General features: G+C 45.7%; 2 protein-coding genes across 4 annotated transcripts; one reads left to right on the top strand and one right to left on the bottom strand.

Moving 5' to 3' along the window:
* The first annotated feature begins 675 nt into the window (after window positions 1-675).
* Window positions 676-5118, top strand: LOC135543342 (protein downstream neighbor of son homolog). Its single transcript, XM_064970528.1, is given in 10 exon segments — window positions 676-1248; window positions 1537-1617; window positions 1855-2055; window positions 2194-2372; window positions 2494-2672; window positions 2959-3362; window positions 3526-3639; window positions 3641-3670; window positions 4346-4405; window positions 4949-5118. Coding segments are annotated over 10 exon segments (1809 nt in total). The 5' UTR covers window positions 676-825; the 3' UTR covers window positions 5087-5118.
* A 6165-nt stretch (window positions 5119-11283) lies between these two features.
* LOC135543341 (protein SON-like) lies at window positions 11284-22947 on the bottom strand. Of its 3 annotated transcripts, XM_064970526.1 has the most exons (13): window positions 22803-22946; window positions 21468-21535; window positions 21159-21323; window positions 19178-20770; window positions 18616-19034; window positions 18289-18423; window positions 17319-17624; window positions 16153-16263; window positions 15956-16072; window positions 12722-12869; window positions 12504-12569; window positions 12240-12355; window positions 11284-12107 (listed from the first exon to the last, which is right to left on the bottom strand). In XM_064970526.1, exons 1-13 carry the CDS (start codon window positions 22883-22885, stop codon window positions 11925-11927), a joined length of 3510 nt encoding a protein of 1169 aa, XP_064826598.1. In that variant the 5' UTR covers window positions 22886-22946; the 3' UTR covers window positions 11284-11924. The 3 variants fall into 3 exon arrangements, 2 of the variants coding, with proteins under 2 accessions (XP_064826598.1, XP_064826599.1); XR_010456204.1 differs by lacking the exons at window positions 11284-12107; window positions 12240-12355; window positions 12504-12569 and adding an exon at window positions 13488-13579 and having other exon boundaries at window positions 12789-12869; window positions 22803-22947; XM_064970527.1 differs by lacking the exons at window positions 11284-12107; window positions 12240-12355; window positions 12504-12569 and having other exon boundaries at window positions 12741-13579; window positions 22803-22947.
* Window positions 22948-22977: the final 30 nt, after the last annotated feature.

The following is a 22977-nucleotide window of genomic DNA, read 5'->3' as shown; positions in this document are numbered from 1 at the left end:
CGAACACAGAAATAAACATATGTTGATGTCTGTGTGTTGAAGTTCAAGGCCCACAACAATCAATTAATCCTACTACTTTTGAGACGGAAAAAGTACTGTCTTTCCACCCAAATGACAGCCCAAATAATCGATTGACAAATTCGCTAATCCTTGAAAACCGTTAGAATCACTGACGGACAGTTTCATTGAGTTCGGTTCAGCTATGAACGTGATTGATCACCAACAGTAATGATAAACGCTGAGAAATGATCGCTAACAGGAATTAACATACATACTATTAATCACTTTGACAAGAGGGAGAGAGGGGTCGAGGGGACCGCTGATTGTTGCTCGGACATAATGCAGATTGAGAAAATCAAGAAATGAAAACATGTATTGAAAATGACATACACATTATATCTTATGGATATATATTTTGTAATAATTAATTAAGCATAACAGGATATAGGATATAATTTTAATGTCTGAAGAAACATAAATTATATTGATTATATTATAAATTATATTTTCTCGGCAGATTTATAGAATCAGTGGCTTTATGCGATTGCAAAATTGATCTTGCAGTTATAATTCTAGCCAGAAGATGGCGCCAACGCATCTGAATTGTTGTTTGACTCGATGCGCCCCGGCGTAACTTGAAACTCCTCCCCTGACATTTTAGCGGGACTCTGACGTTCCACTCACGTCGCGCGCTAAATTTGTTTTGGGTTGAAGTAAATTCAAGGAACAACATCACAAAAGGGGTATCGGACGCACACAACTATTTTTTAACGGCTTTCTTCTTGTTGTTTTCGGACTAAACTTGTTTTATATTATCCTTACAAAATGTCACAACAAGCTGGTTACTCACCTAGTTTCAAAAGACCAGCTGAAATCCTGCGAATGCGGAAGAAGAGAGCCCACAGCGAGGGTGTCAGTTCTGGCGGCCGAGGCGCGATTTCTAACCCGTGTGGGGGTGCCTCTATATCCGCTGTTCGACCATTCTCCCCAGGACCCCTGTTCGGCCAGGGTCGCTCTGGAGGGGGAGTGAAGCGGAGAAACCCATTTGCTAGCATCGAGAACACCTTCAGCAGCCCGGCGAAGAAGAAAGTCTTTATTTACACTGATGATGACGACGCCGACTCGTCGGATTCTGTGAAGCCGGGCGGCTCTGCAGGAGTTGAGGGAGAGAAGTCACCAACAAGAACGCTGCCATTTAGTGAACGACTTCTCCAGGCAGAAGAACTAAGCAAAGACGTGCCTAGCAAGGTATGATAGTGGCACACGTTTTAATACATTGTTTATCACATTATTGTTGTACAATCTAGCTTGCTACTGTACCTAACGCTAGCAGACTTGTATTATTGTCCAGCAAACTACAGTAGCTAGCCAACTGACACATGACAGAGGTAACGTTAGTTAGCTAAATGTAGTGTTAGCCAGCTAACTACTGTGCACAGTTGACAAATAGCTTTATCTGTCAAAGCATCGCACCTTATGGTGACTTCACACCGCTGTTTTTGTTCTGATCTTTCCCTCATTTCTCTCTAACAACAGAAACCAACTTCTCTGTCCGAAGACGACTCACTGTTTGAAGATGAGGATTTGTTCCAGGAGGAGAGAACACCCAAACTGGAGGTGAGTTCTATTCATTTCTCTATTATCTTACTCCTTATTGACATGTCTCCAACTCCATTCTTGGAGAGCTACCAAAAGCCTGTTACAATCATAGCTATCTACATTATAGACAGGCTGTGGACTAGCTGGTGTGCAGCAGGCTTTTATTCCATCCCATTCAACTATTCATGGCTACAGATTAATGTTAGGGGTTGTTTTGGTATTTTGTGAGTCAACATTATATCTTGTGTGGGTCAGAGTCCCCAGGCTGGTGCAGTAACCTCCATAGCAGCCCCTGCGTGTGTGGAGTACCCTGCAGACTGGAGCCTGAAGACACGTCTCCTTTTCACCTCCCTGCTCCCCTTCTCCTGGGCTGTACAGCCCAGAGCTACAGATGAGGCCCAGGGTCTTACCCAGCATTGTAGAGGACAGTACACCACTATACCACAGAGTATACAGGTACTGTTATACACAGACACACCAATGGCAACCCCAAGGCAAAGGAGTACTGGTACCTGAGGAGCTTTACTAGCAACACAAATATATTGTACTCAGTCTCTCTCACACTCTGATACTCACTTCTCTGTGTTCCTCCAGGACCCTCGGACATCTGCTGAGCTACGATGTGGGTTCCAGCAGTGTCTGCGGTTCTGGCAGCACCCGTCCCTGTCCTGGCTCTCTCTGTTCCCCCGGATAGGAGCAGATGGAAGCTTCACTGGCAAGAACGTCCCCTGGGCCCAGGACATGGCACTTCAACAGAGCCTCATGAGTGAATGGTGAGTGGGCATCAGAGGGGAGTGTGTGTGTATTATTTCAAAAGCTTTAAATGATCTTAAACTCAACTCCTCTCCCTCTCTCTCTCTCCCCTCTCTCTCTCTCCCTCCCGCTCTCTCCAAGGTCAGTGAGCCTGTCTTCCCTGTACAGTCTATTGAAGGCCAGACTATGTCCATATTTCTATGTGTGTTCCTACCAGTTCACTGCTCTTTTCAGAGCCTCGGGACTGGCGGGGAACAGCAACATCACTGCACTACTCACCCCAACCACCAGGGGGCTCAGGGAGGCCATGAAGTCTGATGGTGAGCTTCAAGATACAGTACATCCTTCAAGTTTATTATGTCATATGCACAGGATACACACATGGTGTTTACAGACCAATGAAACGCTGACCTGCAGGTTCCCTCTCAATAGTGTGACAACAGTAAGAAGTAAACAGTAAATCTAATAGAATAAACATTTAGCATTGGTATAAATACAGGAAGTCACTCAACAATATATCATGTAGAATTTTGTTATTAAATATTTATATATGGATATTCTAATCTTGATAGTAAAACATTTTCTGTCAAATACCTGTGGTTGTAGGTATTGAGTTCACACTCCCCCTGCTGGAAGAGAGGAGGAAGAGCAAGGAGCAGGGATCAACCGCACACAACCAGGAGACAGATGGAGAGGAGGAGGAGACACAGTCTGAAGCCAGTGACAAGGAAGACGATGGTGGGTTTTCCTGGCTGACGGAGATGGGAGTGCAGGATAAGATTAAGAAACCAGACAACATCTCCATCAAACTGCACAAAGAGCGCAACTCGGTGTGTTTAGACCACAAACCAGAGTCTGTAGTCTGTGTGTCGGGAACGCACACCTTCACTCTCATCAATTTCCTCATCAACTGTAAGAGCCTGGTGGCAGGGGCTGGATCACAGGCAGGCCTGCCCCCCACCCTACTGGCCCCTACAGCCTTCAGAGGAGCTACGCTACACTCACTCAAGGTGAGACACACACTGCTGCAGAGGGGAAACGTCTGAGGAGCCTTACCTCGCCCTTTTCAATTTTCGAATGGAAATAACAAAAACTAGAAATGGAAAGTTTCAGAAGAAACGTTGCTGTGTCTAACAGAAATTACAAGCATGTTGCCTTGTGTGTAATTGTCAGGCGCGTAGTGTGAACGTGAAGACCCAGGTGCGTGCTGGGTACCAGGATGTGTGCAGTCTAGAGGTGACGGGACCCATAATGCCTCATTCTCTCCACGCCCTGACCCGCATGCTCTCGGCCTGCTCAGAGAGGAGGCTTCAGCACCGCACTCTACACGAACACACCACCACCAGGGAACAGGTCAGTCACACGAACCCACCGCTGTCCTCAACACACACACCACCACCAGGGAACAGGTCAGTCACACACACAACCCACCGAACACCACCACCACCAGGGAACAGGTCAGTCACACACACACGAACCCACCGCTGTCCTCAACACACACACCACCACCAGGGAACAGGTCAGTCACACACACACGAACCCCGCTGTCCTCAACACGCACACCACCACCAGGGAACAGGTCAGTCACTGTCCTCAACACGCACACCACCACCAGGGAACAGGTCAGTCACACACACACGAACCCACCGCTGTCCTCAACACACACACCACCACCAGGAACAGGTCAGTCACACACACACGAACCCACCGCTGTCCTCAACACGCTGTCCTCCTCAACACGCACACCACCACCAGGGAACAGGTCAGTCACACACACACACGAACCCACCGCTGTCCTCAACACGCACACCACCACCAGGGAACAGGTCAGTCACACACACACGAACCCACCACACCACCACCAGGGAACAGGTCAGTCACACACACACGAACCCACCGCTGTCCTCAACACGCACACCACCACCAGGGAACAGGTCAACACACACACGAACCCACCGCTGTCCTCAACACACACACCACCACCAGGGAACAGGTCAGTCACACACACGAACCCACCGCTGTCCTCAACACGCACACCACCACCAGGGAACAGGTGTCCTCAACACGCACACCACCACCAGGGAACAGGTCAGTCACACACACACCACCACCAGGGAACAACCCACCGCTGTCCTCAACACACACACCACCACCAGGGAACAGGTCAGTCACACACACACGTGTCCTCACACACACCACCACCAGGGAACAGGTCAGTCACCGCTGTCCTCAACACGCACACCACCACCAGGGAACAGGTCAGTCACACACACACAACCCACCCCACCGCTGTCCTCAACACACACCACCACCAGGGAACAGGTCAGGGAACACGCACACCACCACCAGGGAACAGGTCAGTCACACACACACGAACCCACCACTGTCCTCAACACACACACCACCACCAGGGAACAGGTCAGTCACACACACACAAACCCACCACCGTACCGAACACACATGACAACACTGTAACGGACTGGTATAAAGCCTCATCATTTGATCTCCACAATTCAAAGTTAAATCACAATAAAAAATCCTTTGTACTTGTTTGTTTATATCCTTCTCTTCCTCCCTGCCTCTTTCCCTCTCCCAGGCTGAGCAGGCTGTAGAGCTGGATGGATGTGGTCTTCATCCCAGCACCATCCAGCAGCTCCAGGAGCCCTCTACCTTGGGGAGGTCTCCCCTCAGACAGCTCCATTTGAACAACTACTCCTACACATGGAAGTCCTGAGAGCAACTCACCCTGCCTCTATCAGACTGCCCAGTGAGGCTATGTCCCAAATTGCACCCTTTTCTCTTTATAGTGAAATGCTTTTGACCGGAGCCCAATAAAGTAGAGCACTATATTGGAAATAGGGTGCTATTTGGGACACAACCTAGATGCCTTTAGTGGACCGTACCATTCCTACACTGCCGTATACTTACTGTCCATATCTGTCTGAATAGCCTGTCCACAAACTCCTGGTATGCTGGCAATTGTAGTTTTACTAACTCCCTGTCCCCTGGACTACAACCCAATGACATATGGGAAATGAAGTTTTTGTACATGTAAAATTCCTGGATTTGCCATAATGAGTTGGATTTGGCAAAAAACTTGATGATTTTAGACCCTGCCCTAAGATGTTTTTGTTTTGAACCATTATTTTTATTCCTGTTTTAATAGCTTCTATTTCAACATAATTGTTTTATATTAATGACGTTATATCTCTGTACTGGTGACATTTTATTGGATTAAATTAATTTGTCACATGATTTTTCTGCTTGACTTATTTTTTTCTCCCCATGACTGTTATAAACTTAACGTCGAAGTCTAAACCTTGAAAGGTTTTGATTTCCTTTTTTTCCCCTGATTTGCTCATGAGGAGAATAGTCAGTCACAGTGTGGTGTCTTGGCAGCAGAACCACTGCACTGACTCTCCTCCAGCTAGAGTTTCATGTTCCGTTAACGGGAAGCTGACCTGGGCTGCATCCAGGAGAACACAACGTTCTGAAAGCTGCAGATACAGTGCCTTGCGAAAGTATTCGGCCCCCTTGAACTTTGCGACCTTTTGCCACATTTCAGGCTTCAAACATAAAGATATAAAACTGTAGTGGGACACAATCATGAAGTGGAACGACATTTATTGGATATTTCAAACCTTTTTAACAAATCAAAAACGGAAAAATTGGGTGTGCAAAATTATTCAGCCCCCTTAAGTTAATACTTTGTAGTGCCACCTTTTGCTGCGATTAAGTTGTAAGTCGCTTGGGGTATGTCGCTTGGGGTATGTCTCTATCAGTTTTGCACATCGAGAGACAGACATTTTTTCCCATTCCTCCTTGCAAAACAGCTCGAGCTCAGTGAGGTTGGATGGAGAGCATTTGTGAACAGCAGTTTTCAGTTCTTTCCACAGATTCTCGATTGGTTTCAGGTCTGGACTTTGACTTGGCCATTCTAACACCTGGATATGTTTATTTTTGAACCATTCCATTGTAGATTTTGCTTTATGTTTTGGATCATTGTCTTGTTGGAAGACAAATCTCCGTCCCAGTCTCAGGTCTTTTGCAGACTCCATCAGGTTTTCTTCCAGAATGGTCCTGTATTTGGCTCCATCCATCTTCCCATAAATTCTAACCATCTTCCCTGTCCCTGCTGAAGAAAAGCAGGCCCAAACCATGCTGCCACCACCATGTTTGACAGTTGGGATGGTGTGTTCAGGGTTATGAGCTGTGTTGCTTTTACGCCAAACATAACGTTTTGCATTGTTGCCAAAAAGTTCAATTTTGGTTTCATCTGACCAGAGCACCTTCTTCCACATGTTTGGTGTGTCTCCCAGGTGGCTTGTGGCAAACTTTAAACGACACTTTTTATGGATATCTTTAAGAAATGGCTTTCTTCTTGCCACTCTTCCATAAAGGCCAGATTTGTGCAATATACGACTGATTGTTGTCCTATGGTCAGAGTCTCCCACATCAGCTGTAGATCTCTGCAGTTCATCCAGAGTGATCATGGGCCTCTTGGCTGCATCTCTGCTCAGTCTTCTCCTTGTATGAGCTGAAAGTTTAGATGGACGGCCAGGTCTTGGTAGATTTGCAGTGGTCTGATACTCCTTCCATTTCAATATTATCGCTTGCACAGTGCTCCTTGGGATGTTTAAAGCTTGGGAAATCTTTTTGTATCCAAATCCGGCTTTAAACTTCTTCACAACAGTATCTCGGACCTGCCTGGTGTGTTCCTTGTTCTTCATGATGCTCTCTGCGCTTTTAACGGACCTCTGAGACTATCACAGTGCAGGTGCATTTATACGGAGACTTGATTACACACAGGTGGATTGTATTTATCATCATTAGTCATTTAGGTCAACATTGGATCATTCAGAGATCCTCACTGAACTTCTGGAGAGAGTTTGCTGCACTGAAAGTAAAGGGGCTGAATAATTTTGCACGCCCAACTTTTCAGTTTTTGATTTGTTAAAAAAGTTTGAAATATCCAATAAATGTCGTTCCACTTCATGATTGTGTCCCACTTGTTGTTGATTCTTCACAAAAAAAATACAGTTTTATATCTTTATGTTTGAAGCCTGAAATGTGGCAAAAGGTCGCAAAGTTCAAGGGGGCCGAATACTTTCGCAAGGCACTGTATATAACTTAACAGGTAGGCCTTCACACACTGATCTATATAACTTAACATGTAGGCATTCACACACTGACCTATATAACTTAACAGGTAGGCCTACACACACTGACCTATATAACTTAACAGGAAGGCCTACACACACTGACCTATATAACTTAACAGGTAGGCCTTCACACACTGACCTATATAACTTAACAGGTAGGCCTACACACACTGACCTATATAACTTAACACTGACCTATATAACCTAACAGGTAGGCCTACACACTGACCTATATAACTTAACAGGTAGGCCTACACACACTGACCTATATAACTTAACAGGTAGGCCTACACACACTGACCTATATAACTTAACAGGTAGGCCTTCACACACTGACCTATATAACTTAACAGGTAGGCCTACACACACTGACCTATATAACTTAACAGGTAGGCCTACACACACTGACCTATATAACTTAACAGGAAGGCCTACACACACTGACCTATATAACTTAACAGGTAGGCCTTCACACACTGACCTATATAACTTAACAGGTAGGCCTACACACACTGACCTATATAACTTAACAGGTAGGCCTACACACACTGACCTATATAACTTAACAGGTAGGCCTTCACACACTGACCTATATAACTTAACAGGTAGGCCTACACACACTGACCTATATAACTTAACAGGTAGGCCTACACACACTGACCTATATAACTTAACAGGTAGGCCTTCACACACTGACCTATATAACTTAACAGGTAGGCCTACACACACTGACCTATATAACTTAACAGGTATGCCTACACACACTGACCTATATAACTTAACAGGAAGGCCTACACACACTGACCTATATAACTTAACAGGTAGTCCTTCACACACTGACCTATATAACTTAACAGGTAGGCCTACACACACTGACCTATATAACTTAACAGGTAGGCCTACACACACTGATCTATATAACTTAACAGGTAGGCCTACACACACTGACCTATATAACTTAACAGGTAGGCCTACACACACTGACCTATATAACTTAACAGGTAGGCCTACACACACTGACCTATATAACTTAACAGGTAGGCCTACACACACTGACCTATATAACTTAACAGGTAGGCCTACACACACTGACCTATATAACTTAACAGGTAGGCCTTCACACACTGACCTATACACACACTGACCTATATAACTTAACAGGTAGGCCTACACACACTGACCTATATAACTTAACAGGTAGGCCTACACACACTGACCTATATAACTTAACAGGTAGGCCTACACACACTGACCTTAACAGGTAGGCCTAACACTGACCTATATAACAACAGGTAGGCCTACACACACTGACCTATATAACTTAACAGGTAGGCCTACACACACTGACCTATATAACTTAACAGGTAGGCCTACACACACTGATCTATATAACTTAACAGGTAGGCCTACACACACCTATATAACTGACCTGACACATTGAGTTTGTTCTTTAATTTGTGCTCCTTGTTTTTGAATGCGAGCGCTAGTAACAGATTTTTCAGTGTTTTTCCCTTTTGTAACACATGAACAGAGAATGTCACCAGTCGCTCAGACTTCAGTGGGACTAGCAGTGACAGTGAGAACCCAATAACATTCTTCACTTTGGTGATCCAAGATAAGGAGGATATGCAAGGTACTGTACAGGTGTTGCAACGTTTGAAAGCTTTCTCCCCAATGCTTATTATTACTTATTGTTTTCGTTATTGCTGGGACATACTGGTAACGTTTCATTACATCATTACAGTGACATCATCTGAGCAAATATTAGTGCAGACTGATTCAGATCTGGGTCTATCAGGTGACTCTCGGCCAATCAATTACATCAAATGATAATTCATTCAGGACTAGTAACTTTTTAAAGTGTATACAGTGCATTCGTATAAGTCGCTCTGGATAAGAGCGTCTGCTAAATGACTTAAATGTAAATGTATTCAGACCCCTTTGCTTTTTCCACATTTTGTTACGTTAAGACCTTACACTTATTCTAAAATATATTACATTATTTTTTCTTTCAATCTACACACAAAACCCCATTATGACAAATTGAAAACATGTTAAGACATTTTTGCAAATGTATAAAAAAAACAGAAATAGCTTATTTACATAAGTATTCAGACCCTTCGCAATGAGACTCGAAATTGAGGTCAGGTGCATCCTGTTTCCATTGATCATACTTAAGATGTTTCTACAACTTGATTGGAGTACATCTGTGCTAAATTAAATTGATTGGACATGATTTGGAAAGGCAAACACCAGTCTATAAGGTCCCACAGTTGACAGTGCATGTCAGAGCAAAAACCAAGCCATGAGGTTGAAGGAATTGTCCGTAGTGCTCTGAAAACGGATTGTGTCGAGGCACATTTCTGGGGAAGGGTACCAACAAATGTCTGCAGCATTGAAGGTCCCCAAGAACACAGTGGCCTCCATCATTCTTAAACGGAAGAAGTTTGGAACCACCAGACTCTTCCTAGAGCTGACCTCATGACCAAACTGAGCAATCGGGGGAGGACGGCCTTGGTCAGGGAGGTGACCAAGAACCCGATGCTCACTCTGAGAGCTCCAGAGTTCCTCTGTGGAGATGGGAGAACCACCAGGAAGTACAACCATCTCTGCAGCATGCCACCAATCAGGCCTTTATGTTAGTGGCCAGACTGAAGCTACTCCTCAGTAAAAGGCACCTGACAGCTCCCTTCGAGTTTGCCAAAGACACCTAAAGGACTCTCAGACCATGAGAAACAAGATTCTCTGGTCTGATGAAACCAAGATTGAACTATTTGGCCTGAATGCCAAGTGTCACGTCCGGAGAAAACCTGGAACCATCTGTACAGTGAAGCATGGTGGTGGCAGCATCATGCTGTGGGGATGTTTTTCAGCGGCAGGGACTGGGAGACGAGTCAGGATCGAGGGAAAGATGAACGGTGCAAAGTACAGAGAGATCCTTGATGAAAACCTGCTCCAGAGCGCTCAGGACCTCAAACTAGGGCCAAGGTTCAACTTCCAACAAGACAACGACCCTAAGCACACAGCCAAGACATCGCAGACGTGGCTTCGGGACAAGTCTCTGAATGTCCTTCAGTGGCCCAGCCAGAGCCCGGACTTGAACCCAATCGAACATCTCTGTTGAGACCTGAAAATAGCTGTGCAGCGACGCTCCCCATCCAACCCGACAGAGCTTGAGAGGATCTGCAGAGAAGAATGGGAGAAACTCCCCAAATACAGGTATGCCAAGCTTTTTGCTTTGTCATTATGGGGTATTGTGTGTAGATTGATAAGGGGAAGAAAAACAAATGAATCCATTTTAGAACAAGGTATATGTGAATAGTCTGAAAATGCTACATTATCTTAGCCACATTAGAGCTACAGCCTCTATGCATTTGTCCTCAGCGATGCTGGATCAACCGCTCATCTGAGCTGCCAGTGAGAAGTCTGAGATCGTTTGATGATGTCTGCACTGCTACGTCCGCTGAATGCTGGAGGTTGTGTTACTGCAATGTGGGATTGGACTCAAGGCCTCAGATGAACCCTTCTATGCTCTGTCCATATATAGTATTAATATCTCTCCCTGCACCAGGAAATGTTTATTGCTACAAGTGCTGGAATGATGACGAGAAGACAGTCTTCAAATACTGAACTGCACCGTTTGAAAACACAGTATTGGAAGTACAATAAACGTGTGTTGTGAGCGCATGGCAAATAAACATTGGAAAAGACACGTTCTCATCTGTATAAACAACAAAATGAGAAAATGTACTTTACGCACACACAGTCAAAGGATTGTATCATTTAATTAATCAGATAAAAACATTTTTAGTTTTGTATTCCAGACCATAACTCCTACGGTTACCCACATCGCTTTCAGCTAACACGTTCCATTTGTTTTTATACAGACATTGTAAATAACGCTACCAACAAAAGCGGACTGATCGCTCAACCTAGACAGTAGTAAATGAATCTGTCCAAAATGAGACAGAACTATCAAGTGTGAATCACTTTGAAAATGAATGTTCCAAATGGGTAACATTTGATATTGACGATATGGTCACGAGGAGAATAGTGGGGTTTTCAAATTCTCCCAAATGCATTAACACTATGAACTGCTTCTTGAAAACGTCATTTGAGCTTCAACACATAAGATAAACATTCAAATTAGGATTTTAAAAAACGGAGTTACGGAACCGTTTTAAAATATCAATACGTTTATTTTGCTTACAGAGTAACACCATCTCCTGGTGTTGACCATTAGGCAGCAGATACGGCTCTTCTGAATGCTTGTGGTGTGTAGGCCCAAAACAGAATAAGACTTCAAATTCTATATGTCCTTGTCAGCCAGAAGGGTCTGCGACTCAAGTCATTTTTTCTCCTGTGTGTGCGAGCGCTGTATCTCAGTCTGAGTGTGTTTCACTGTGTGTGTTAGACGTTGGAGGAGAACAGTGGGCCAGTGGTAGCAGTGGTGAACACAGGCCCTGTATAAAGTCCTGTGTCCCCTGCCACCTCTCCCATGGCCTGCAGAGCCACCGTAGCAGCCATGGCTTTGGCATGCTTCTTATTGGGACTGGCTGACGCAGGCTGGAAGTCTTGACCATTTACCACCACCTGGGGTACAGAGAGAGAGGAGGAAAGGGGAGGAGAGAGGAAGAGGTTATAACACAAACCATCTTACAAAGTCAGCCATAAACTAACAAACAAACCCATGCAAACACACAGGCTTATAGCGCGTATCCACACCTTGAAAAGGAAGTTCTTGCGGTGGTCTGGGCCACTGTGGGTCACCATAACAAACTCTGGAGGAATCCACTTCTTCTTGTTACACATCTCCATCAGAGCAGACACTGGGTGCTTACCTGATGCGGGCAGACATTCAATACATTCATTAAATCAATTCAATTCTAATTGATTGATTCTATAGCACCTTTTTATTTTATTTTAAATGCAATATTGGTAAATTGAGCGACAGTTCAAATCCTGTGTGTGTGTGTGTGTTGTACTCACCCAGTAGATCCTTCATCACAACCATACCGCCCGACTTCTGAGTCTTCTCTCCCTCAGCCACCAGACCTACGGTCAGATTATACACACATTATTAATCATCAATCACACATTATTAAGCATCATCAATAACACACATTATTAAGCATCATTAATAGCCTTCTGGAATAATACCGAGGTGCATAACGCTTTGGTGGAAAGCATGGGTCACTTCTTTTCACCTTTGCGGTCGGTCTTGAAGTCGATGATGATTGGCTCGACGGTGCCCTCGCGGTGTCGCCCTAGCCCCTCCCCTGTCCGCCATCCCATCTTTCTCATGAGAAACTCCCCTACTCCTCCCGACACCGGGGCTGCTCGCAAGAACTGGTCCTACAGAGAGAGAGCGGCAGGAGAGAAGGGAGGGAGAGAGGAGAATAACAGAAGAGAACCATGGAGTGAGGAGGAAGAGGAGAAGAGGGAGGGGAGAGGAAGAGGCAGAGGCGAAAGCAGATAATTAGTTTCCACCTTGAAAACATCTCAACCACCTCATCCACTCACCGTCGCTCATCCAGTCACACCACTGTCACAGTCAGACTTGAGTTAGAGACTACCTTCAGGACAAATCACATGCCTCTGGATAACAGTTAACGGTGAGTGTGTGTATGTGTTCCTCTGTCTGTAGTAAATCTCTTCCCCTATGTGAAATACTAAAAATAACTATCTGTGGTGGCAGCTTTTGAAAAGCGTGCGTTTGAACCTTTCTAGAGAAACTTCAAAACACATTAATAAGAGTACAGATGAAATGAAATAAATTCTGTGGTGAAACTCAAGACACAGCCGAGAGACTTATTTCTTCACACATTATACCACATGTAGGTAAATAAGAGGGCGCTGTACCTTGACACCTCATTTCTTTCTGTCTCACACACACACACACACACACATCTTCTCTCTCACACACACACGGTTACACAAGATGTATAGTAAGGCGCTGTGTGGTGTACGTACCTAGCCCCTCATCACCGGCCCAGCATCAAACAGGAAATGAGAGGGGGGCCTGACTGTGGCCATGGCAACAAGGACAGCTACAAGGACTGACCCTGAAACAAGTGTCCAATACACAGAGAGGTGAAAGTTCACAGGTCACCCCTGTGAACCCACACCTCTCTCCCTCTGCTCCAATCCAGACCCCTCTTATCGACCCCCTTCCTCAGGCTGCCCCAAGGACTGGGAGAAAGTTGCCCCTAGACACCTAGGTCAGCTTAGAGTTAGGATTTGCGGAAGGGAAGCTGATCCTAGATCTGTGACTAGGAGCAAGTTCTGACCGCAGCCTCCCCCAGGGCAAGGGAAAGAGCACAGGCATGTCCATGGACACCTGTAACTAGCCTAGGACCCTCAGAACAGAGTTCTCCCTCAGGCAGTGGTCTCCAATTGAGATCCTGGAGCTAGTGTGCAGGTTTTTGTTATAGCCCTAACCTATACGACTCTATACTCTCAGTCTGGACTAGGGTTGGAGACCACTGACTGGTCTAAAACTAGACCCTGCTCATCTACTGGGAAACATAATGCACCAGGACTGGTTGCTAGGGGCACCCAACAACCACACAAACATCACAGTCCAGCTGCTGTAATGCTAGCATGCTGTAAATCAATGTTAGCTGCTGTAATGCTAGCGTGCTGTAAATCAATGTCAGCTGCTGTAATGCTAGCGTGCTGTAAATCAATGTTAGCTGCTGTAATGCTAGCGTGCTGTAAATCAATGTCAGCTGCTGTAATGCTAGCGTGCTGTAAATCAATGTCAGCTGCTGTAATGCTAGTGTGCTGTAAATCAATGTCAGCTGCTGTAATGCTAGTGTGCTGTAAATCAATGTCAGCTGCTGTAATGCTAGTGTGCTGTAAATCAATGTTAGCTGCTGTAATGCTAGCGTGCTGTAAATCAATGTCAGCTGCTGTAATGCTAGCAAAATGCATGTCACTAACATTAGTATGATCAATACAGTCTCATCCCTATATCATGTCTCTGAACATGTCCACAGCATATGTCCATGGCATCTGCCCATAGCATCTGCCCATAGCATCTGCATGTGAAGGATGTGTCATATTAAATGAAGAATGAACTCAGCAGATCCATCACTCTCTCTATAGCTAAATGATGTGACAATGTGTAACCTATCCTGAGAGAGAGATTCCTCAGGATGTGTCATTTAAAACAGTAGCCCCCTGTCTCTGTGTGTTTGCAGAGCTCAGGGAGGCTTGGAGTAGTTACACCCACTGGCTTCAAACAGCCCACTATAGAAACAATACAGGGTAGGAGAGTTTAGACAGGGTCCACAGACAGAGAACAAACGACTATGGTTATCTCCGGACCTGATGACATTCTGTGTGACTGGGTGTGGGGGAGTGATAGGGAGACACCGCATTAGGGAGACAGCGTGACGGTAGAGACTATAGTAACCGGTCTTGGGGTGCATCTGAATAGTCTAAAGTCACTTCCTCACCTAACGTCCCCAATGACATCTGACCTGATCTGAAAAGGCAGGATAGGTAAAAGAATAGTGCTTTTCCCTTTCCCCTGTTCTGACGGACCCATAATCTCTGCCTTGCCCTGGGGTGCTAGAGGACAAGGGGGGGTTCTGGGGTCTGCAGACTTACTTCCAGCTCTCCTCTTCCTCCCCTCCCTCCCTCATTCTCCTAGTCCCTTTTCCGACTCCGAGGGGGACTCTATTTAGTGGACAAACCAGAGCACCACTAGTAGCCGGGTGTCAGACCAGAGCACCACTAGTAGACGGGTGTCAGTACTGCATTTGCACCTGCTTTGGTAAGAATGTCACACGTAAGGAATCTGCATCACTACCCTTAACATGGTGTACCCACTTCACAGGAAATGTAATTAGTCAGAATGTGTGTGTGTGTTGCGGGGGAGGGGTGGGGGTGATTGAAGTGCAGGGATATGTTTGTTCATCTCTGCATGTCAGATTAAAGTCTGGGTTCATGTTACCACTGTTACAGACTGCAGTGCAAATATCAGGAAACATAAACAAGAGGCTTCCTTTACCGTCAGAGCATCTCTTTCTGACGCAGACAGAAACACACAATACAGACAGATGCTCACTCTCACACACACACCAGTAAACTATGCGCATTAGCGCTGACAAGGGTTGCCATAGTAGCAGTGAACCCCACGTTTCGGGGCCCTTACAACTGACCTGGATTACACTGAGTAACAGTGGAACTACTCCACTCTAACCCAGTTTGTTCTACATCAACAGAACATTTGTCAAACTTTATACAGTATATGTCTCTGACACTATGCGTACAGCCATTCAGTTATTTGACTAGGGCTGGGTGGTGATTAGGGAGCAGGCTGAGGAAGGCATGTGAAGTGGGTACACCAGTGGGCATGGGCGATGCAGACACCTGTAGGGTAGTGGGGTGGTATGTTTGGGGTGGGGAGCTGTTAAGACAGTGGACGGTACCTTTTTAATCCAGGCCTGTGGTCCGCTGTTGGACAGCTCCTCTGAGCTGAGCACCGTTGCTCCAGTAGAACCTGTAAACAGACCAGGGATGGTGTTGGACTGGGCCCATGCATCCACCTAACAGAGAGGAAGGTTTAGTGTGTGAGAAAGGAGGTGGAAAGAGTGTACATTATGCTTCACAGCGCCCTGTTATTTACCTGTTCCTGAGCACGGCTGAGCATGCAGATGGCACTGACGTCGTGCGGGTTCTCGGCCAGACGCTTCTGGGCCTTCATCCTCTCACCGACTGCCTGGGTGATGTCTACAGGCTAGAAGGGGAGACACAGGAGTCAGCACCACACACCCCAGTCATTCACACAAAAACACAATAGTACACACACACACACACACACACCAGTGAACAGCCGATAAAACAAGTAAGGAAAATCCATTCACCATACAAGAAAGAAATCTATACCTTTTCCATGAGACCTAGATCAGTTGTTATATGGAACTACTTACATCTATGTAGTCATCAGTATTTATATATATATTTTTTTTTAGAGTCGTCAGTATTAGTAGTTGTACACCCCCCAAAAATAAAACGCAACCTGTGGAATTTCAGACAGCTTTGTTTAATAACAGTTGCATCAAATACAAAATAAGCACAAATTAACAGCAAGGTCACGGATGACGTCACCTGATTTCTCATTGGTCTGCCCATCTGACTGATGACTTATCGATAACTCAATTCTAAACCACTTGTCATCGCCTGGAAGTCAGATTATTAAATGGTATTGCTCTGAGATTTGAGAGAAGAAAGATAATAATACCCTTGATTGTACATTCAATTTGGAATTGGTGGGGAGGAGGGTCAGTGTTTCCATGCAGCCCTCAGAAACAGCTATTCCAGCTAAACCCAGTCAATGCTGCTATAGGGTCAGATGAGGAGCACAGGTACGGCATTCTAACTAAACTCACCATACCATCTAAACCAGTGGTTCCCAAATATCTTTCTCCTGCTGGGCATGACAACCCACCAAAGGCTTTTGGACTTTTCTACCTTCAAATCAACCACACCAATGTTTCTAGCTACTGTGTGTAACCATAGAACCTGGTCTCAAACTACGTCCCAATAGAAATCAGCAGTGACCTACCATTTCAGAAACCACTGATCCAAACCACTACATGTGGTAAAACACTGGGTTGAAACTAAAATCCAAAAATAAATCACATTTTTAACGCATATGACTTTGAAATGCATAATATCTCAACTCACACTCTCCCTCCCCCCTCTTTCACGACAACTCCCTTAAAACCCCTCTCCCCTTCATCTCGCTGAGTGTCACCTTACCCCCTCCTCCCCCTCCCCTCCGTATCCCACCTGTAGCGGCGGCTCCGGGAACACACTATCACTCTCCTTGACGACCGCCGGCTCCTCCGTTGCCACGGACACCGCAGACAAAGGCGCATCCCCAGGCGAAGTTTCCTTAGCAGCCGTTGCCAATGCCTTGGTCGCCGCCACCTTGGACTTTTCCGCCTTCTTGTCGACGGTCACCCACTCTCCGTAAGCCCCTCCCCCATCGCCCTCCTTCTTCCTGTGCTGGGAGCCCGACGACACGGGGAACTCCTTGGCGAACGCCGCCTCGCTCCGAACTGCCAACGCCGGCGATGGACGCACGGATGCGTTCTGAGAGAGGAGGAGGGGCAGCACAGGAGTAGGAGGGGCGGGGGGAGGGGGGGGGATTACTGTTAAAAAATGGGAGGAAAAAAATATAAAAAGACAAAGGAGGTGTGTTTCAACAAGGGGAATGGTTGAAGAGGAATTGCTGGTTATCATAGCAGTTATTGGGCCCAGTCTCAATCAGGGAGATTTATCTCCAGTGCACTTCAACCAGCAAACTTCACTCACATGACTGAGGTCTTTTTGGGATGGAAGTTTGTGGGAAAATGCAAAAGAGTATAAATCTACCTGGTTTGGTTCTGGGCCCAAGGAGGCTTGCTGTCTGCTTTGCCCATCGCTTATGTTGGCTCAATAGGAAAATATTTTACAACATAACATACTGATTATGTGGCAGCAATAGAAACAGCTCTTAACATCAGCCCAGGGCAAAACAGACAGCATACTGCAGTTCACTTCAACCATTCACCCAGTTAGGCACATTTCTTCAGTCCCACATAGTATCTAAACAGTAACTAGTCTATAACTATGTTCAAACAGTAACTATGTTCTGAAAATTACATATCAGTTCAAACTGCCAATACATTTTTTATTAATAAGGAAATGTTTTAAGCTCAGAATATACTGTATATTCATGACATGTCGATGCTGTGTGTGTGTTCCATGTTCTTACATTGAGGCTGAAGGAGATGCCCTTGACCTCCCTCAGGGCGGCTCGTCCAAACGGTTTGCCGTCGTCCTCGTCGTCAGATATACGGGGTTCAGCGAGGGCCAGCTCCCCTCCCTTCTCCACAATCTTCTTACACTTCTACAGAAACACACAGGACACAGCTAGAGGGTCAGTGTTTCCATTTCCACATACAATTTCATGTCTAAGATCTGTGTTTTATTATGAAAAAGGTGCAGGACTACATTTTGCACCAGGACAAATGCTTAGTAAATGTTCTCCAAAGCATATTATTACATGATTGTCATCATCATGACATTGAAGGGCACTTACGTCAGTGAACTCCTTGATGCTGATGCTGTTTGCCTGCTTGGCCACCTTCCTCTTCACATCCTCGATGGTGGCCATGTTGGGCTGGGGGGGACCTGGCGGGGGCTTGTTGGTGATGCTGGGAAGCGGGGCCATCTGGTGCATGGAGGCCATAGATCCCATACTGGCCAGGGCAGCAGTCATTGTGGCAGCTGTCATGCTAGCCATAGCTGCATTCATGGTCATGCTCATAGGCATGTTCATAGACATGTTCATGGGCATGTTCATATTCATGGGCATGGAGAAGGACATAGGGTTGTTGGGGCTGGGTAAAGGCAGCTGGAGGACAGCTTTGGGTCGCAGGCTCTCTGGGATGGGTATCCCTGCCTTGGCACACATGGCGGCTGCATTAGCCTTCGCAATCTCCAGTAACTGGTCTTTATCTGTGAGGAGGGATGAGAAACACATCACAAACTTGCATTGAGACTTACTGTACACCGGTGTTTTTGTCAAGTTACCATTGGGGAAAATAAAGTTATTCAATTCAAATATATTTATCATTCAAAAAAAATTGTGACGTGCTTACCCAGCTCTGTGAGTCGTGGCGGGCTTTTGCTGGAGTCGCGGTTGGTGCGTGCCGGAGACCTCTTCTTGCGGAGGATGAGGACTGGGGAGTGGCTTGGCTCACGCTTCCAGCGGTCCCTCTGGCTCAGCTGGTGGCTTCCAAATGCACCCCTACCCCTCCGCCGCGAACCAGAGCGTGACCTCGATCTCTTTGACCTCCGAGCAGGAGACCGTGACTTGGACCGTTTCCTTTTCGGCGACCTAGACTTTGAGCGCCTGTTCCGTGTTCTGGATTTGGACCGTGATTTCTTCTTTCTCGTCCCGGACTTTGAGCGAGACCTCTTCCTCCGAGACGGAGTCCTGGACTTCCTCTTGCGGCTTGGCGACGAGGACCTCGATTTCCTTTTCCTCCCTGGAGACTTGGATCTGGACCTCCTCTTCTTGGAGGACTTTGCATCAGAGCGTTTCTTCTGATCAGGAGACTTTGACCTTGACTTTTTCCTCTTTGAAGGAGACCTGGACTTTGAAGATTCTCCTTCCTTCTCTGTCGTCTCTGCCTCTCCAGATGTTGGCTGTGGTTTAGGTTGAGGTGAGGCAGGCAGCTCTTCACCCTGAGGTGTCAACTTGTCCCCTCCATCAGCATCCGTTTTGGGGGGCAAGGAATCTACAGAGCCATCCAAGGTGTCTGAAGTAACAAGTCCATCCGATTCCCCTGGCTCACCAGTTGGCTGGCTGTTGAGGTTCAGATCAGATGCTGACTGGTGGTCAGTGGAGGCCTCATGCTGCTCAGCTGAAGGCACCTCGGGAGGAATAGGGCACTTCTGTGGAGACAGACATTCTGAGGGCTGGGAGGAAACGGCTGGCTCTCCCTTACTGCTGTCCCCTAAGAAGGGTATTGGCTTCCACCCTCCTCCAGTGGGGGCGGCCATATTGACGACACCCTCAATGCTGCTTTCGGGAGCTAGGGCTGGCGGATCGATTGGAACCATTACGTTTTCGTCTTTCACAGCGGACTCATCTTTAGCCAGGGCCGCAGAGGGATCCTTCTCGGCTGATTGGCTGTCTCTTGAGGCAGACCTGGATTTGGATTTGTCGTTTCTGGACGGAGAGGGAGATCCTAAAATCATCTCTCGGTGTCTTGACTGAGATCTCGTCCTAGATTTTGATCGCCTTCTGGATCTCGATCTAGACCGTCTGTCTTTCTTCAAGATCACGAGGGACCTTGACCGGGTTCTCCTGCCTCTCCTGGCAGACCCAGACCTTCGAGAATGTGACCCGGACCTTCGGTGCCGTGATCTGGAACGTGTGTGTCCACCATGTCTTCTACCGGACCTCGATCTGGATCTCCCTCTCCTGTCCCTGGATCTGGACCTGCGCTTGCCTGAACGAGACTGTGAGCATCTGGAGGAGGACTTTTCTGAACACTTCTCCTCTAGTTTAGGGATGATATCAGGCAGATCCTGACGTTTGCTCTCCTTGTTCCCAGGCTGAGGCTTCGACTCGGACTCCGACCCAGATGAGCTGTTGGACTTGTCACCATCTTTCTTCTGCTTTTTTTTCTTCTTTTTCCCGGAATGTCGTTTATGCCGCTTGGATCTCCCATCATCCTCTTCCCCTGTGGAATTAATGACAATATTTTAGAAATGAATCATCATGACATTTGATTCAATGGTGCAATATGTGGAAATTGACATTACCTGGTTGCCAAAAATTCTGTTTGTGACAAAAAGCTAAAATTGTGTGTAGAGAATCACTGTACCATCTAGCTAAACTGCTGTGAAATATATTTTCAATAACCAAAAACGTAAAATGACAAACAGATCTACCATCAAACTTGCGTTCAATGAGAATGGCAGATCTAGAATTCACATTTCAATGTGAATTGCGTCGTGCACAAAGCTACACAATGGACCTTTAAGTAGTCTGCTGATTATTAACATGAAACTGAAAAGGTCCACCACTGCTGTTATGCATATGCTTAGTAGTATCTTGAGACTACTTACCAGTCTTTGCCTTGTCTCCATCAGAGTCTGCTGCTGATTCTGAGCCGCTCTCTTTCTCTTCCTTACGTTTCTTCTTTTTGCTTTTGTGTTTCTTGTGCTTCTTGTGCTTCTTGTGTTTCTTTTGTGGGACATCACCCTCTTCCTTATTGGCTACACCATCTTTATCTTCATAAATAATACAGTACATTACAATTTAATTTGAAATAGATGCTTTCACCTGATCAAAACTGTAGTATCTGTGCAAATAAAGGAAAGGGGGTGAGAGAATATCACTTTGGACTATTGAGATACAGCCCTTGTGTTACTGACCTTGTGTGTTGTTGATCCCATCTGCTCCTTCTGCAGTTTTACCATTGGGATGGCCTTCATCTGTCAGACTTAAGAGAGAATGCAGGTATGAAATGACACCTGTACTTGAACTTACAGTAGGTTCACTCACTTTCTTATCAGCAGGGGTCTTGGTTTTTAACAACATGACACTGGACACAAGGAATGGACAATATCTATAAGTGTGCATGAGCTTGAATGGTTAACGTAGTCTACATAATAACTGACAGGGCTTGTAAGTAAGCATTTCACTGTATGGTGAAACCTGTTGTATTCGGTGCATGTGACAAATAAAATTAAAATGTGATTTGACATGCTAGGTAGGGGTGGGTATAATTTGTGGCACGTTCCAACAGGAATCTGTTCTAGAAACTTCGTAAATAACAAAGTTGTTTAGCGGCAGAACAAGATACCTGGTAGGGAGTGGGCTATTTCATAAAGTGTGTCACTCAGCACGTTTATTCCGAAAAATGTCAGTCTTCACTCTGTTAGCCTATGGACAAACATTAAGAATAATCTACGTGGTGGGCTGGGTTAGCTAGGTGAATTGATCGTTCTACTTTGTATGAGTTGTTTGTTGGCAACCTTGTACTTTACGACGTTTTTGGAACAGATTCCTGTTGCAAACGTTCCACAAATTATACCCACCCTGCGAGGTGGCTACTGTTAGTGAAAACGCTTTTCATGTTTGGGTGCGTACCGTCTACAAACTGTCGGTGTAGTGAGGTGGCCACTGTTAGTTATTCAGCGTTAACCTCAAATTAGAACGTGATTGTGTAACGTGAAATCTCAAAGACATAACTAAGTCCCCGGCATTGCTTTTGACATAGCTAGCTAAATTAAAAATCCGGATAATCTAAAATGTGTGTGTGTAAATTATGTGTATTGCATTTGCACACTGTGACTCTGTCAAACCAACGTTTTGGGGGAGTTCTAGCAAAGAGATCGCGTCCTGGTAAACTGCTAACGTGTTGGCTTGTTAGCAATCCACATTTAGCATGATTAGCGAGCTAGGAAGGTGCGTAGTGCTTACAAGCCCTGTACCTGGTGCCACGTTAATTACCTGGTTTGCTTGAACCCAATAACCACAGTATAATAACCTTTGCAAGAACCAACCCAGGAGACTACCGTGTTATTAGTCAGGTAGTTAGTTAGCTAAATACGTTGTAGCCACAGCAACTGCCTGCCTTGCACTTTGTACTGCCGGACACGCAAGCTAGCTAACCTTGTAGGCCAGCACAGAAAATTATACATTTCTCAAATTGCCCGAACAAACCATTCATGAAATTAATGTAGGCTGTATAAAAACATATTTACATGATATCTTGACTCTCATCTTCAATTTCTTTTATCTTATTTACTACGAAATCGCGAAAAATTTGCTCGATGTTGGCCGCCATGTCTTTGGTAATCCCTCAATATGTTTTCCGCGGCGTCCGTTCAGCGCATGTGCAGCATCATAGATAGACACAGCACGTTGGTTGCAACCCAT

This window comes from Oncorhynchus masou, chromosome 7 (genome assembly GCF_036934945.1).
Source record: "Oncorhynchus masou masou isolate Uvic2021 chromosome 7, UVic_Omas_1.1, whole genome shotgun sequence".
NCBI lineage: Eukaryota > Metazoa > Chordata > Actinopteri > Salmoniformes > Salmonidae > Oncorhynchus > Oncorhynchus masou.
The sequence above is the reverse complement of the archived record's forward strand: the minus strand, read 5'-3'. Positions and strand labels throughout refer to the sequence as shown.

What these genes read in the sequence shown, in the direction of transcription:
- LOC135543341 (XM_064970526.1), bottom strand. Translation starts at nt 22,885, where the DNA reads ATGGCGGCCAACATCGAGCAAATTTTTCGCGATTTCGTAGTAAATAAG. An exon ending in CACAGGCCTGGATTAAAAAG is followed by an intron (nt 12,870 to 15,955) that starts GTACCGTCCACT and finishes CTCTCTCTGTAG; the next exon opens with GACCAGTTCTTGCGAGCAGC. An exon ending in CTTCAAGACCGACCGCAAAG is followed by an intron (nt 12,570 to 12,721) that starts GTGAAAAGAAGT and finishes ATCTGACCGTAG; the next exon opens with GTCTGGTGGCTGAGGGAGAG.